This window comes from Sciurus carolinensis, chromosome 18 (genome assembly GCF_902686445.1).
Source record: "Sciurus carolinensis chromosome 18, mSciCar1.2, whole genome shotgun sequence".
NCBI classification, from domain to species: domain Eukaryota; kingdom Metazoa; phylum Chordata; class Mammalia; order Rodentia; family Sciuridae; genus Sciurus; species Sciurus carolinensis.
In genome coordinates this window covers 8,365,518-8,380,861 of record NC_062230.1, presented here as the reverse complement: position 1 = coordinate 8,380,861, position 15,344 = coordinate 8,365,518, and the positions used below count along the sequence as shown (strand labels likewise).

The window sequence follows — 15,344 nt, the reverse complement described above, 5'->3', positions numbered from 1 at the left end:
AAAGTAAAATATAACCCACAGAATGGGAGAAAATACTTGGAAATTATATATCTAATAAGTATCTAATATCCATAATATGTAAAAAGCTCTTACAATGCAACAACAAAACCACAAACAACCCAATTTTAAAGTTGGCAAAGGATTTGAATAAATGTTTCTCTAAAGAAGATATATGAGTGGTCAATGAGCAAATGGAAAAACGTTTAACCTCATTGGTCAGTAGGGAAAGGAAAATCGAACAATGAGATGTCATTTTATATCCACTTGGATAGCTAGAGTTTTGCTTTAAAACGCAGACACCAAAAAAATGACAAGTACTGGGGCGAATGTGACTAGGTTGGAACCTTTACACACTGCTTGTGGGAATGTAAAAATAATGTGACTGCTATGGAGGTAGATTTGACAGTTTCTTTAAAAGTCACACAGAGTCATCATGTACCCCAGCAATTCTACTCCTAGGTATTTACCCAAGAGAATTGAAAACATGTTTACAAAAGAAAATGGTATGCAAATAATTATAGCAATAGTATTCTATGCTATAATAGAAACAACACAAGTGTTCAGATTAAAAAAAAAAGTGGTCTATGCTAATAATGGAATAATCTCCATACAGAGAAATAAAGTGCTGGAACATGCTACAACATGAATGAACTTTGAAAACATTATGCTGCCAGGCCCAGTGGCACACACCTGTAATCCCAGCAGCTCATAAGGCAGAGGCAGAAGGATCACAAATTTGAGGCCAGCCTCAGCAATTTAAGGAGACCCTAAACAGCTCAGCGAGACCCTGTCTCAAAATTTAAATTTTTTTTTTTTTAAAAAAGGACTGGAGTTGTGTCTCAGTGGTAAAGTGCCCCTGGGTTCAATCCCCAGTACCAAAAGGAAGAAAGAAAACATTTTGATAGGTGAAAGAAGTAAAGACACAAAATACATTTTGCTTGATTCCATTTATATGGAAAACCCAGAGTAGTAAAATCCACAGAAGCAAAGATACCTTGGAAGTTGTTTATGTTTAGGGGTTGGGGGATAAGAGGTTGAAGATAACAACTTCGTGATATAGGAGTTTTGTTTCATTTTTCAATTGAAAAAATATCCAAAAATTGTGTTGATGGATACTCACTCTGCAAAAATACCAAAACCCTTTTAATCATATACTTTAAATGGGTGAATTACATGGTTGGTGAATTGTATCTCAACAAAGCTATTTTTAAAGGAGCAGTATAAGGAAGAATAATGATGACATTTGGTTTTTGTTCCTTGGTCACCACGTCTGTGCTCTGGCTATAGCAGACAAGGATTCTTGTGAAACACTTTGTAACACTTTGTAACAGGAAGAAAAGTTATTTTCCTGGTTGTTGCCATATGATCTGTTGAGGAAACAAATCTTTCTTTAAAAATAGGTCTTCCTAACATACTTAGGGATAACTTAGGAAAAAGAAAAAAATAACCATATATTGTTGAGACTTTGTAGGGGAGAATAAACTACAGAGAAAGAGAGGATTCTGCAAAAAAGATGGGAGAATGAAGCATTCTCCAACAGAAATAAGGAAGGAATCAAGAAACCTGATTTAAAGGATCTGCTGAATCACACTGTGAGTTAAACCTCCCTGGCTGTTATTTCCAAATCAGCAGTAAATCTCTATCTTCTTTGCTGAGTGGAATTGAGGGTCCCCACACAGTCCTGCATTTGAGTTACTGATGTGCTGGAAACTGTGGAACACAGATGCAGTGCACCAAGTGAAGAAAAGAATTGTGCAGAAATCAGAACCGTCTACTGTATTTTCTATTCCTGTACCTCTCCCTTCCCTTTGTTCCCCTTTGTCTACTATGCTGAACTTCTCTTCTTCCCCTCCCATCCCTTTATGGTCACTTCATATCAGCAAAAATATTCACTTTTAGCTTGGGGGCATTGGCTTATTTCATGATAGTCTCCAGATCCATCCATTTACTGGAAAAATGTCATAAGTCATTCTTCTTTATGACTGAGTAATATTCTATTGTGTATATATACCCCAATTTTTTTTTTACCCATTCATCTGTTGAAGGGCACCTAGGTTGGTTCCATAGCTTAGCTATTGTGAATTGTACTGCCGTAAACATTGATGAGGCTGCGTCACTGTAGGATGCTGATTTTAAATCCTTTGTCTGTCTACGAGAATGGGGTCCTAATTAAAATAAGATATAGTCCATGCTTGTATAATTTTATCAAAATGGAGTCTACTGTCATGTATAATTAAAAATAACCAATTTAAAATGAAGAAAATAGGGGCTGGAGTTGTGACTCAGTGGTTGAGCACTTGCCTAGCATGCGTAAGGCACTGGGTTTGATCCTCAGCACCACATAAATAATAAATAAATAAAATAAAGATATTGTGTCCATCTAAAACATATATATATATATATATGTATATATATGCACACACACACATATATATATATAAAGAAAAGAAGTTAGCTTCATGCTCAAGACACCACCCAACATACTAGAGAATTTCTGGGAAGTTGGTTTTCCTTCCACACAGACTTGTATAGAAAGAGGTTACATTAAGGAAGATCTTGATCTTTGTCCTCATCCAAAAAGAGGACAGCCTTACAATGCAATGTTTTCTCCAAAAGGCAAGGAGCAGAAGACATAGATTTTGAAGAACAGAAGGATAGAATAGAAGATGACTTTTCCCCTTTTAGTTATTTATAGTTAAAGTTGGTATTAAACATTGATTTTTTAATTTTTTTGTAAATTGATTTATAAATCAGTTTTCTATTAAAAGTGTTTCTAAATGGCAAAAAATAAAAACTACACAGAATATATAACATACAAAATCAGAGACATCTGTGGTCAGTGGTCAAGGGGGCATAAATGCCTGAATTCTTAGTAATCTTCCCAAGTATGTGTCTGTGTGATTGAATAATCTTGACATTAGGGGAGTTTGGATTATCTATATATATACTTGGAAGGTCAAAGTTTCTAACTATAGCACATACGCTGCAGGGCTGGGCAGTGTTCACAGATGATAAGACTTTGAAGCTAGGGAGGAGCACAGATATGGAACAGAAAAGAAATAAGTGGAATAACTGAGACAGGAAAGAGCATTGTCTTTAGCAACAGGAATGCCAATAATAGTCATCAATATTTATTGAGTATGGCAAGGGAAAGTTGTGGACTAAGGAGGCTTTTTCTGGCTGATGTTTGAACCCAGTCATTGAAAATTGTGATGCTGACACCAGGTAATTGTGGGAAGAAGACTGTCAGGAATCCTTGAAGGTAATGCTTTCAACAGCAAGGGCCAACATGGCCCTTCAATATCCTTCAAGAGTCTCTAACTTGTCATTGTATGTGAATCCCCACTAACTGGCTGTATCAAAGAAGATCCAATCATAGGTGTCCTTCAGGCCAGTCAGGTGTCTTTATAACTCTGCAAAGTAGAGATCAAGCAGAAGCTGAGACATTTCCTAAGTGGGAGACTTGAAGGGCAGGCAGTAAAAGGAACTGGTACTTGTATCCTGGTCCACAGGAGGACTTGTCCAATTGATGGGGATGGGCATTGGGGGAGGGTCTGGGGGCAGTGGAAATTTGTTATCCACCAGAAGGGTGAAGGATTTGCCCCAGGTGGACAGAGACATCAGGGACAGGAAGTGAGAGGGTCTTTAGGATCCTTCTCACCTGCTTCTAGAAATTGCTCTTTTGTTTCCACCCCTGGGAATTTATCGGTTGGTTCCTTGTGTCTTGTGGTACTCTCTGAAGTTGGAGAGTAGTTAGAAGAGGAAGATTTGTGCTTCAGGATCCTCCACCATCTCCCCAAACCCAGAAGCACCAGCTCCAAAAAAGTAAACAGGAGACAAAGACCAGTGAACCCAAACATGGTCTTTAGGAAGATGGTCTTCTCAGAGGGGCGGGACAGATTACAGGTTACACTGCCAATGCAGGGCTCTTGGCGACATGAAATGGAGCTGGGAATGTTGAACCCATACAGAAGGTACTGCCCCCACAGGGATGCCCCTTCAAGGACCAGCCGAGCACACAGCTGAGCCACATAGACCCAGAGCAGCTTGAAGCTTCTAGCCATTGAGACCCTTCCGCTGCTGTCCCCTTTGTGGGTCAGGATCTCTTCCTTCTTCATCACCTTTCCTGATTCTTCCCAGTGACCAATCACATGATACAGGGTGAAGCCCAGATAGAGGGCACTGGGTACAGCCACCAAGATGACTTGGAAAGCCCAGAAGCGCATTGGAGAGAGGGGGTGGAAGGCATCATAGCAGGCCACCTTGCAGCCTGGTTGCTGAGGGTGACACACAAATTCACTCTGATCATCACCATAGACCCCCGGCCCACTGGCAGCCAGCAGCACAAGACGGACTCCTAGGAGCACCGGAAGCAGGAGGCGTCCCACGGGGGTGGAGTGCCGGCTCTCCTCAGCCAACAGCTGCCTCAGGAACCTGCCACACATCCTGTTAGGGAACAGAAGACAATGATCAGTGCAGGAGTTGCTCCTGGCCCTGTAGAGGGAGCTTCAGGCCATCTGGACACTGTTAACTCGAGGATCTGACTTGCCTTTCTGCTCCTCTCCAAAGTCTGGTTGATCAAATATAGCATTAGTCAGCTTTGCATACCTACAATACAACACCTGAGTAATTAACTCCATAGAGAGAAAAGGCTCATTTAGCTTACAGTTTTGGAGTTTCAAAGCACAAACAGAATAGCACAGGTTTGGTGAAAGTCACCACTGAATGGCAGAGACTACATGTTGGAGCCAAATGCTCACATACACAATCCAAGGAGAGGGTGGGAATGAGTAGGGTCCCACAATCCCTTTCATGAGCATCTCTTCAATGACCTAAAAAAATTCCCTTAGGCCCTAATTTTCAAAGCACCTCCCAATAAGTCACCCTGGTGGCCAAGGCTTTATAGCTGGACTTTTTGGGGGAATACTCGTACAAACCATAGCAAATATCAAGATTCTGCACCTATTTTTAACTAACAGCATCATCTATGTAAGATAATGATACAGTAAGAAATGGTTGTAGGAGTATGTGTGTGTGTGTGTCTCTCTCTCTTTCTCGTCTGCCTTCCACTTCTGTGTTCCTGGAATGGAGAACTGGTAGTACGGGAATATATCTGCCTTCTTTCCCTCCTTCCCTCTCTCCCTTCCCCAAAGATTTATAATAAGCAATCAGGGTGCAATTTTATTTATCACCCTTTGCAAACTTTTGCTACTAGGCTGGCACCACTAACAACATCAACTTGACCATATCAGTGCTGACACCGGAGGGAACGTATGTTCTCTTGCCATCTGCTTTTCTCTGGTGTTGTGCCACTGGGTGCTCACAGGTGTATTGGAATGGTCTCTACTCCCATCATGGTGGCAAGACTAGATGAGGATAGTTTAGGGAGATAGATAGGGATGGGATGAAACAAACAGATCAAATATCAAGGCTCCATTTAGTCTGATGCTCTTTAATCCTACCACAGTAGAAACAAGAGAATGACTTGAAAGTAACCCAGGAGAATCTGCCATAATTAAAGGTCATTGGGATTTGGGGCCAAAGCCAGAAATGAGAGGATAGAAATTCAGGGGTTTTTTTAAACTCTCCTTTGCCATTGTTCTTTGGGTATATATCTCCCTCATGTTGAGAGGTGACCACAATCAAAGACAAGTTTCAGAAATGCATTAAGTTCCATGTCCAAAATACCGTCATTCTTTAATCCCAGAGTTGCCATATTTATCTCTGCCCTAATCAGCAGCTTTACTCAATGCCCAGAAGCTCTTTCCAACCATCTCCATTTAACCCAGACCCTTACAAATCTGATTCTTCTTACTGCCAGGAGACAACGTGCTATGATCTGAATGTTGGTATCCTCCCAAAATTCCTATGTTGGATCCCAGTACCAAATGTGGCAGCGGTAAGAGGTGGGACCTTTAGGTCATAAGGACTCTGCTCTCATGGGATTAGTGCCTTTATAAAAGAAGCTTAAGAGAGCCTTTCCACCCTTTCCACCATGAAGAACACATAGAAGGCATCCTTTGTGAAGATGAGGCCCTCACCAGATGCCACATCTGCTGATGCTCTGACCATCAACTTCCCAACCTCTAGAACTTGGAGAAGTACATTTCTGTTATTTATACATTACCCAACCTAAACCATATTGTTATAGCAGCTGAACAGACTAAGACACCATGCAAGCCTCTTATTCCAAGGAGGAAATAGAAACACTCAAGTGAAATCCCACCACTTCTACAGTTTCCTACTAAGATAAAAGACATCTTAGAGAAAGAGATGGCCCTACATTTGCCCAATGCTATTCTCCCAAACCTATGTCCTCAGGTCTCTCCTTTTCTGATTCTTCTAGGATTTGAGCCCCAAGTTGTCTTCCCTGTAATTTGGACCTCCCACCTTTCGTTCCCTCTGTGGCTTAAATGCTTAGCTATTTCCTTTCAACTCTAATAACAATTACCTGGATTTCTAAGTTAACATGGCAGCAAATGAGACATGTCTAATTCATCTCATATCAGTTTCCAGATTATAATATTCACTAATTTACACAAAACAACTTTAAATGAGCATGAGTATTAACAACGCTACATAAGCACAAGCCACATGCCAAAGCTTAAGCAGAAGGAATGGATTGAGATGCTTCCAAGGGACCAACCCAAGGGTCTTAGATTGACCAGATGAATATGTCTACCAGATGGGACAGAAATGTATTTTCAGCTATAGGAAGTCAGAGTTTGAACCTCTGCCTTCCCTCAGGCCCCATATTTCTACCTCCATTATAGACTATTAAGCATATGATGGATATATTAGAGGTATATCAGGCCACTGAGATTTTTCTATAAAAATGGGCTCAGATTTCTTGAAGTATTCAATTTTCAATCTCTAGAAAGGTACAAAATTGGTCTCATAATTAAAGATGGCATATTTAAAATATTTATTTTTCAAGACTCCTCAAAATATGAGAATAGAGCCAGGTGCAGTGGTGCACACCTGTAATCCCAGTGTCTCAAGAGACTGAGGCAGGAGGATCACAAGTTTGAGGCCAGCCTCAGCAACTTAGGCCCTAAGTAACTTAGCAATACCCTGTCTCAAAATAAAAAATAAAAAGGACTGGGGAATGTAGCTCGGTGGTAAAGTGTTACTGGTTCAATCCCTGGTACCAGAAAAAGAGAGAAAAAGAAAATAAATGGATTTTCTAAATGTATATATATATATATATATATATATATATATATATGCACCCATGGGAAAATAAATAAATAAACTGAGAAAATTTAATCAAAAAAATAATACTGCAAATAGAATAGAAAAAAATCATAATACTTGAAGGAAATATATGAGATTTAGAGGAAAATCAAATTGGGATACTGGAAAACAGACTTGAGAAACTCTTCTAGAATTGAGCTACAGTAAGGAAATGAATAATGAATGTAACAAAAATTAAGTAGATATAGGAACAAAATCTTTTTTTAATTCTGAAAATCAAGATAATAATAAAATAAATCACTATAAATTAAATACCCCTAACCAAAAAATCTAAAGTACTCCAAAATCCAAAATGCTTTGAGCACTATCATGATGTTACAAAAAGAAAATTTCACACCTGACTTCATATGATATCACAAACAAAAGGCAAGTGCTCTTAAAATATTGTATAAAATTATCTTCAGGCTATGTGAATATGTATAAAGCAAATAAATTTTGTGCTTAGAGTTGATTCCCAGGCCCATAATACCTCACTATGTTTATGCAAATACTTCTAATATTTGAAAAAAAAAATCCAAAATTCAAAACACTTTTGATCCCAAGCATTTCAGATAAGGGATACTCAAATTGCAGTCGACTTATTCAGGGAAAAGCACTCAGTGAAGTGCCTGAAAAAAGTCATTCCTCCATAAATGTTTGACTCTCTTGTTTGGGTCGAACTTGAGCTCCACAGAAGACCAACAGGAAGGTCAAGTTTCAAAACTGGTGCTAGGTTGCTCAACCTTGACACTATGTAGAACCTGATAATTCCGTTTACCACTCTGCACCACAGAAGATGTTAAGCAGCATGCCTGGTGTCCACCCACTAAACACCAGCAGCACACTCTCCCCAACCAAAAATGTCCCCAGACACCACTAAATGTCCTAGGGAGTAAATTCACCCCATTAAGAAGTGTTGCTTCAGGGTAGCACTGTCCTATCATTTCTCCACTCTTGGCCTTGGTTAACCACTTTGTAAAGTAGGATGTCTGCAGACATCTCAAAGACCTTCTCAAAGGGCTTTTCTAGCCTTTCATTTGGGGGAGGATAATTCTCAGCCCACCTTCTAGGTTGGCTGCACATCTTCCCTCAACCAGTCCCCTTTGTGAGGATGCCTCCAGCCCACCTCATAAGTCTACAGGGGCCTGGAGTTGAGGAGACAGCTCCAGGGCTCTGAGGTTATCAGCCCTGGCTCTCTTCAAGGGTTATCAAACTACATACTAATTCAATAAATTCTCAAGTTTTGTTCTCAGCCTCATCTTATTTCAAAGTGCGGGCCCAGTGTGACAGAGTTACCAGACCTGGTTGTAAAATGAAATTATAAGAACATTATGATGAACGATCAATGCCTGGGAAAGAGTTAATTTTCCCTCTCCCCTCTGTCAACCTCTCTTCTGGGAACCTAAATAACCATGGGTCCCACTCTATTGGATTGTAAATAGCTGTAATGGTCTTTCAAGACCAGAGTCAACAGGTGCCTGTAAAAAGAGGTGTTTCTTCTTATTCTTCGTAACTTTCTGAACTCAGTGGGTATGTAGCTGCGTCACTTAATTGCTAGTATAAATTGTAGGTTACTATGCCAATTAATTGCTGCCTAAACTAAAACCTCACAGGCTTAGTTCTTAGAAATATAGCTCTTAGAGAGACAAACTCAAATTTGTCTTGAGCTACCACTGCCTGTGGTAAAGGCCACTTGGTGAGAACACTCACATGTGTTTTACTGTCTTCATTCTATGCCCGTGAACTACTCATAGGAAATTCCCTGTGCATGGTGTTTTGTCACAAAGGCCAAGAATTCAAACCCACCAACATTGTAATGGTTAAGAAATGATGTCAAATTTCCTATAAAAGTTCCATGTTACCACAGCTTGGGACCCAGAACTTCAGAGTGCTCATCTGGGTCCTCCACCTACAAAAACCTGAGCTCTCCAACCCTCCCAGTGGTACTTGGTCTCTTGCTGAGCATGATTTCCATAAGAGCAGCACCCATATAAACGCTTTCCCAGCAGACCTGGGATGTAATAAGGCACAGACCTAACATGGTCGAGTGTCAGGAATTCAAGCACTTCTCAGAGTCTGTTATCTCTGATTTCCCTCCCTTCACCATCTCTCTTTCCTATACCCACCCTAGAGAGGCCCATGCCAGACACCGAAGTGTTCTCTTGGAGGCTCTCTAAACTGAAGTCTCCAGAGCTCACACAGAGTTCTCACCTGAAAACCCCTTGGTTTGAAGCCTCCATATCTCATCTGAGGCATTCTTCCTTGCCTTCACCTCCAAGGTGATCATCAAAGTGACACCTATTACACACATTCAGGGCCTCCTAGAGGGTTCAGACTAAACCATGCTCCACCTCGCAAAGTCTGCAGACTAAAAGGAGCTTCCCATACAACAGTCTTCCTCCTTCCATCCCCCCTGCTTTCCTGGCAAGCTGTGATCTGCCCCATCTGGTCGGCTGTCCCTGGCCTACCTACCTCATTCCCTGAGATTGGCATCCTCCCCTTACAAACAGGGTTGCACCTCTGTACCAAAGTTGAACTTCAGGGCCTCAGCAGCTGAGGCAGAGAAGGAAAGGGAGCTGTTCCCAGAGCCCCACCTCCACATTGTTGAAAAAGCCCAGCTAAAGGGAGGCTGCTGTGTTTCTAAGAGTGGGGGAACAGTTTGCAAACAAGTTCGTGAGTTGGCAGAATCTGAGCCCTGTCCAGATTTTAGTGAAGCATCACCTGTGAGCTCAAGAGTTGGGAGAGGAAGGAAAGCCTGGACGTTAAGCAGATTTTCAAATATCTAAAACAGATTCTTCAAATTCCATCATGATTTTGGAAAGAATTTTTCTAAGCATCTCTCGTTCTTTTGGGGTGTGGTGGGGTGGTGGGGAGCCAGGATTCCACTGGTGGCAGAACCATCCCAGAGAGTTTAGCAGTGAGGAAAGGAATGTCCATCAAGGAGAGAAGGACCTGTCAGGTCTCACCCAGTCTCATTGTTCCCATCTCACAACTTTCCTGCAGAACATTCCAGATGCTTCTATTCAAAGTATGGGGCCATGAAGCAGCAACACCTGTATCAGCAAGAATGCATAATTTCCAGGCACATACCCAACTTCTAGATCATGTCTGGATCAGTAATGTCCCCAGGTGATTTGTGTGGTCGGAGCTGGAGAAACGCGTCTAGAGTCCAGCAGCCTCTCACCACTGCTGCTACCAGCAGGCCCCGCGTCAGCCTAGCAGCTCCTCACCCATGCACTCACCTGCACTCACCTGGCAACTCCGAGCAGAAGCACCAATCTCTGGGGAAAGAAGCAGAGAAAAGAGTCCTCAGGCTGATGCCCTGCAGGGTCCCGGCTCTTCCCCTGGCCCCGCCTCCTGGCCCCACCCACTTCTTCCCCCTCCCCTTGTCATTCCTGGCAGCTTCAGGGCTGGGTGAAAGAATTGCAGCTGGAGGAGCAGGCAGGGCCCCGTTGTGAAGGCATGAGCTCTGGAGAATGACTCTCTGTTGTCGAGGGCGAGGGGTGTGCTCGCTAAGAGAACAGAGACAGGAATTCTCAGACCCTGAAAAAGGAACCGCCAGCATATTTCCCTGATGAGGCCTCTTGGATAGCAACAGAGAGCATTACCAGGGGTTTGAATGTCTACTAAACCCCCTGTTCTCCTGCCCAAGTACCAAAGCACAAGTTCACCCACGGGGGTCGGGGGGCGGAGAGAGAGAGAGAGAGACAGAGAGAGAGAGAGACAGAGAGTGTTAGTTGTTGTTTGCTGCATTTCTTCAGGCAGTCTTCCTTCTAGAATTCATGGTGACTCAGGATGTCCTCTGTCCTTGACTGGTAGAAATAACACAGACTCTTCTCACAGTATGATGGGAATCTCTCCCCTGTTCCCCCCAGCAACCCAGGGCACCCAGCCCTCCTCTACCATGTCCAAGGAGAATTGCGACTCACCCATTCCTGCCTCCAGTGATAGAACCGATCCCCTCCATGGGAAGGGGCAAAGCTGGGCAAGCAGATGACCAGTTGGGAAAGTAACTCGGAGGCTGAGGAATGTGGAGTGAGGGATCAGTCTAGGCCGCTGCCTTGTTGTGGGAAACAGAATAGTCAGGAGGCAACAAGCAGCACTCGGAGAGAAGGAGAACTCCAAACTCTATTTTATGCCAACTGGCCCAGAGAACAAACTTCAGATTCTGAATTATGATTTAGTTTCTCACAACATTCTCACAAGGGCCTCATCTTGGACCCATCCTATCATTGGGGGTGTTTTTTTTTTTTCTTTAAAAAAAAATTCCTAATCTACATGACTGAAGGCCTTGTGGAAGGAGGTCTCTAACATAATGTTTAAAGAAACAGATAAAAAGAAAATGCCCTTTTCACAGGCATCTTTTAAATCTCTCATCTCTAGCTTTGAAAGCCTGGCACAGGGGTGTTTACATTTCAAAAGGATAGAGTCAGACTCTTAGAGACAGTTACTTACAGTCCAAAAGGTAGGGCCCTATGGTAATTGTGTTCCCTAAAAAAAAGGCTTTCAGAAGGGGAGGGGAACTGACATTTCCCCAGGCCTTTGTTTCTCAAGAGAAAACATTCCTGTAATTTCATTTTACAACCGGGTCTGGTTTTGCCATTTCGTTCCCCACTTTGATGGCCTCTGAACCTTTTTAAAGGGTGTCACCTCTGTCCATTTCCTCTAGACTAAGCTGCTAGTAACTCCAGAGGACCATTTGGAACTTTATGGCCTTCAGGCAGGAGGAGACAAATCGGGTCAGTATGTTAAGGATGTAGAGACAGAACAGAAGTGTCCTAAGGAGCATCACAGTAAATAGCCCAATATAGAAAATAAGAGTAGTCAGTTTATCCCAGTTAGCAATAAGTTCCTCAAGCTTCTGCTCTACATAGATTAGTCAGTTTCTGGAGTGACTAAAGCAGGGCTGTTACCCTTGGGGGTCTCTTGGGGTGCAACCTGTTTATTTTGGAGGGTCAACTGGCATGGTGCAGCTGAATCAGGAATGCACTCCCAAACATAAGAGGTTGGTTTTACCCTGCTTGGACAAATCTAAGAGGACACCTTAGCCATCTTCACTGTGGTAAGGATAGATAAAATGACAGTGAATGGACCCCTCCAAAGAGGCTTTAGAGGTTGGACATTTCATTCTTTTACCCAAATAGCATCTCCTGGTTTAAAGGGGTAGACATAATGTTGTTTAATCTTTAGATCTTATCATATACCTCTTATAATGGAAGGAGGATACCCATAAAGAATCTCATAAGGCTACATCTAGCATCCTAATAGGGCTACATCTAGCATTAACAAAGCAGTTGGCAATACTTGATCCAGTGTAGGTGGGTTTCCTGATACAGTTTGCTTAGTCGTAACTTCCAGGTGATTTTAATCTCTTTGCCACAATTTGTACCTCCTTAACCATGAACGCTAGCCCATGCACAGCTGTGCTTTGGTTATAACTGTCCTGACAGGTCTTCAAGACCAAATTTGGTCAGTATTGGCCTTGTCCCTATCTAGTGTTAACAATAAACTGAGAGCCAGGCATGGTGGTGCATGCCTGTAATCCCAGTGGCTCAGGAGGCTGAGGCAGGAGGATTGCAAGTTCAAAGCCAGCCTCAGCAACAGCGAGGCACTAAGCAACTCATTGGCACCCTGTCTCCAAGTAAAATACAAAACATGGCTGGGAATGTGGCTCAGTGGTTGAATACCCCTGAATTCAATCCCTGGTATCCCCAAAAAGAAGAAAAAGAAGAAGAAGCTTAGAATTCTTGGGGGGGAGGGTTCATTATTGGGAAATTGTGAGAATCCTCTTAGCTTCTCTAGTGCCATCAGCTAGGATAGGTCAATATCTTGCTGACCACAAGTGGCTTCCCTTGGAAGCATCAGGGATATTTCTCTCTCCAATGATCCTCCTCTTTGTAGAATGTGCACTGGTTGGCTTCCAGTTCTCTAGGGTTCCATTGATCCCCCTGATTGGAAAGTCATATGGCCCAGAGTTGTAAAGCCCTTACAGAAGTCCCATAATTCCCTGGGCCCAAGCTGACTTCAGAGAGAAAGAGCCCTTTTATTTTCTTAACTTTTGTCTCCAAGTTTTTGTTTTAAACATCTGGCAGACCAGTTTCACTAGTCTTAAAGTAGGAATACTGGGTTTTAACTTTAATGTCTATAATTTTGCAGTTATTTACCCCTTCCATTTAATTGGATTCAGTAGTATACTGGAAGTCAGCTGTATATTTTGTCTACAAAATCACCTGTAGGTGATGGCTCATTATCTCAAGTCAACTCAGATTATTATATTAGAAGTTGTACTTCTGTAAAGCCTGACAGACAATAGTCATAAAGTTTACAAAGACAATACAAAATTAAATTAAAAAGAATAAAAGCATATTTAGTTTGTGTAATAGCTATGAACCAAGAAGCATACTTTTTATAATCCCCAACCTTTACTTAGTTATATATTATACTCCCTTCTTAAGATCACAGTAATCCATATAACAAAAAAAAAAATCTGTCTTTTGAACTTAACTTTAAATGAACTTGAGTGGTTATCCTAACAGGGAATAGAGTGAGAGGCAGTCTTAACTCAGGTGAGGTGGTCGCTTGACAAATTTAGGTAAGGTGTTTTTATTTCTGAAACTGATCTTTGCCTCTTTCTTAAATATTATTTTATAGAGTTGCCATACATTGTTTCCTGAGTCTATAAGAATATCAGTTAACATAACCCAACACTACATCTGAAACATGAATTAAACAAACTAAGAAAACTTTTAACCCCTCTTTTGGGGAAAGTGGCAAAATGTCTTCATATCCCATATTGTTAACCTTTAAATAAACAAGGATCTCCTTATAACCTTCCAAAAATGCATTTAAGTTCCCATCCCAGTGTAAAGAGTAATATAAGATATTATATATAACTTATTGATGACAGTTATTTTAATCCAATTATACAATTTTAAGTAACATAAATAAATTTAAAACTAAATTTGTTATTTTTATATAAGTCTAAAAGAGACTACTGCTACATAAATCTTTAGTTTGGAGAACACCCGTTTGGTAAAGCATTCTCCTAAACCTTATATATTAAAGATTTGTATCCTTGGAAGACATGAATACATTTAATATACAAAGGAGCTAGTAACAGCATCACAATTAATCCCTTAAGGGGATTAAGTTCCCCTAAATTTAGTTCCCCAGATAATAAAACCTAACAGATGTAAAAAATTATCTGATAGATAAGAGCAGATTAATATTTTCAGAAACCCTTCTTATTTCAACACATAGAGAATTAAATTCTGATTTATATCAGTACATTAATATTGGCCCTTAGGAAAAAACCTTAAATAACTTCAATTTATTGTGCTATTTATAGTAAACTTAATCACACACAAACCTTTTGAGATTTACCCTTCACAAACCTTGTGTAACTTACTTAGACACTCTACAATTTGTTTACTTTACCATACAAAAGAATGATAGTACAGTGAAACAGACATTATTATTTCATGTACATGTATGACTGCATGACTGATGTGATCCTGTGATATGTATAATCAGAAAATGAGAGATTACACTCTATTTATGTATGATCTATCAAAATGTATAAATGCATTCTACTGTCATGTACAACTAATTAGAACAAATTTAAAAAATTTAAATAAAATAAAAGACTACCTCATCCAGAAACATTTCCTTTCCCTTATAATTTTTTTTATATTTCTATACTAAGAACTTTCTTATATCTCTTTCCTAGTGCTTGCTTTTTCTTAAATTTACATTCTGAAGCAATCTTCATGAAATTTCTGAATTTTTCTAATTACTCCATTTTAATAAGATGAAATACTTTACATTTTTATGCAACCAAAGCTTTTTGTACTTTTTGCATATAGAATTATACCGTTAGAATTTTAACTCTTAGTAACCCTGTTTTTAGTGAAGACCCAGAAATAAAGCAATCTTAAACTCTTATCTGTTTAACCAATTTAAACTTTTAAAACATTTAAGTCATGTGGACTAAAAATTATTTGGATCCATTTATTATATTTATGAGTACTCATTTATCTATAAACCAATTTTGATAACATGTACATGATATATGTAGACCCAACATATAATTCACAGATGCACACAAT

General features: G+C 40.5%; 1 protein-coding gene across 2 annotated transcripts; it reads right to left on the bottom strand.

Annotated features, from left to right (window-relative positions):
- Positions 1 to 3,153: 3,153 nt before the first annotated feature.
- On the bottom strand, positions 3,154 to 10,566 carry Gjc3 (gap junction protein gamma 3). Of its 2 annotated transcripts, none has more exons than XM_047532869.1 (2): positions 10,489 to 10,566; positions 3,154 to 4,446 (listed from the first exon to the last, which is right to left on the bottom strand). In XM_047532869.1, exon 2 carries the CDS (start codon positions 4,443 to 4,445, stop codon positions 3,621 to 3,623), a length of 825 nt encoding a protein of 274 aa, XP_047388825.1. In that variant the 5' UTR covers position 4,446; positions 10,489 to 10,566; the 3' UTR covers positions 3,154 to 3,620. The 2 variants fall into 2 exon arrangements, with proteins under 2 accessions (XP_047388825.1, XP_047388826.1); XM_047532870.1 differs by having other exon boundaries at positions 10,479 to 10,520.
- Between the last annotated feature and the right edge of the window lie 4,778 nt (positions 10,567 to 15,344).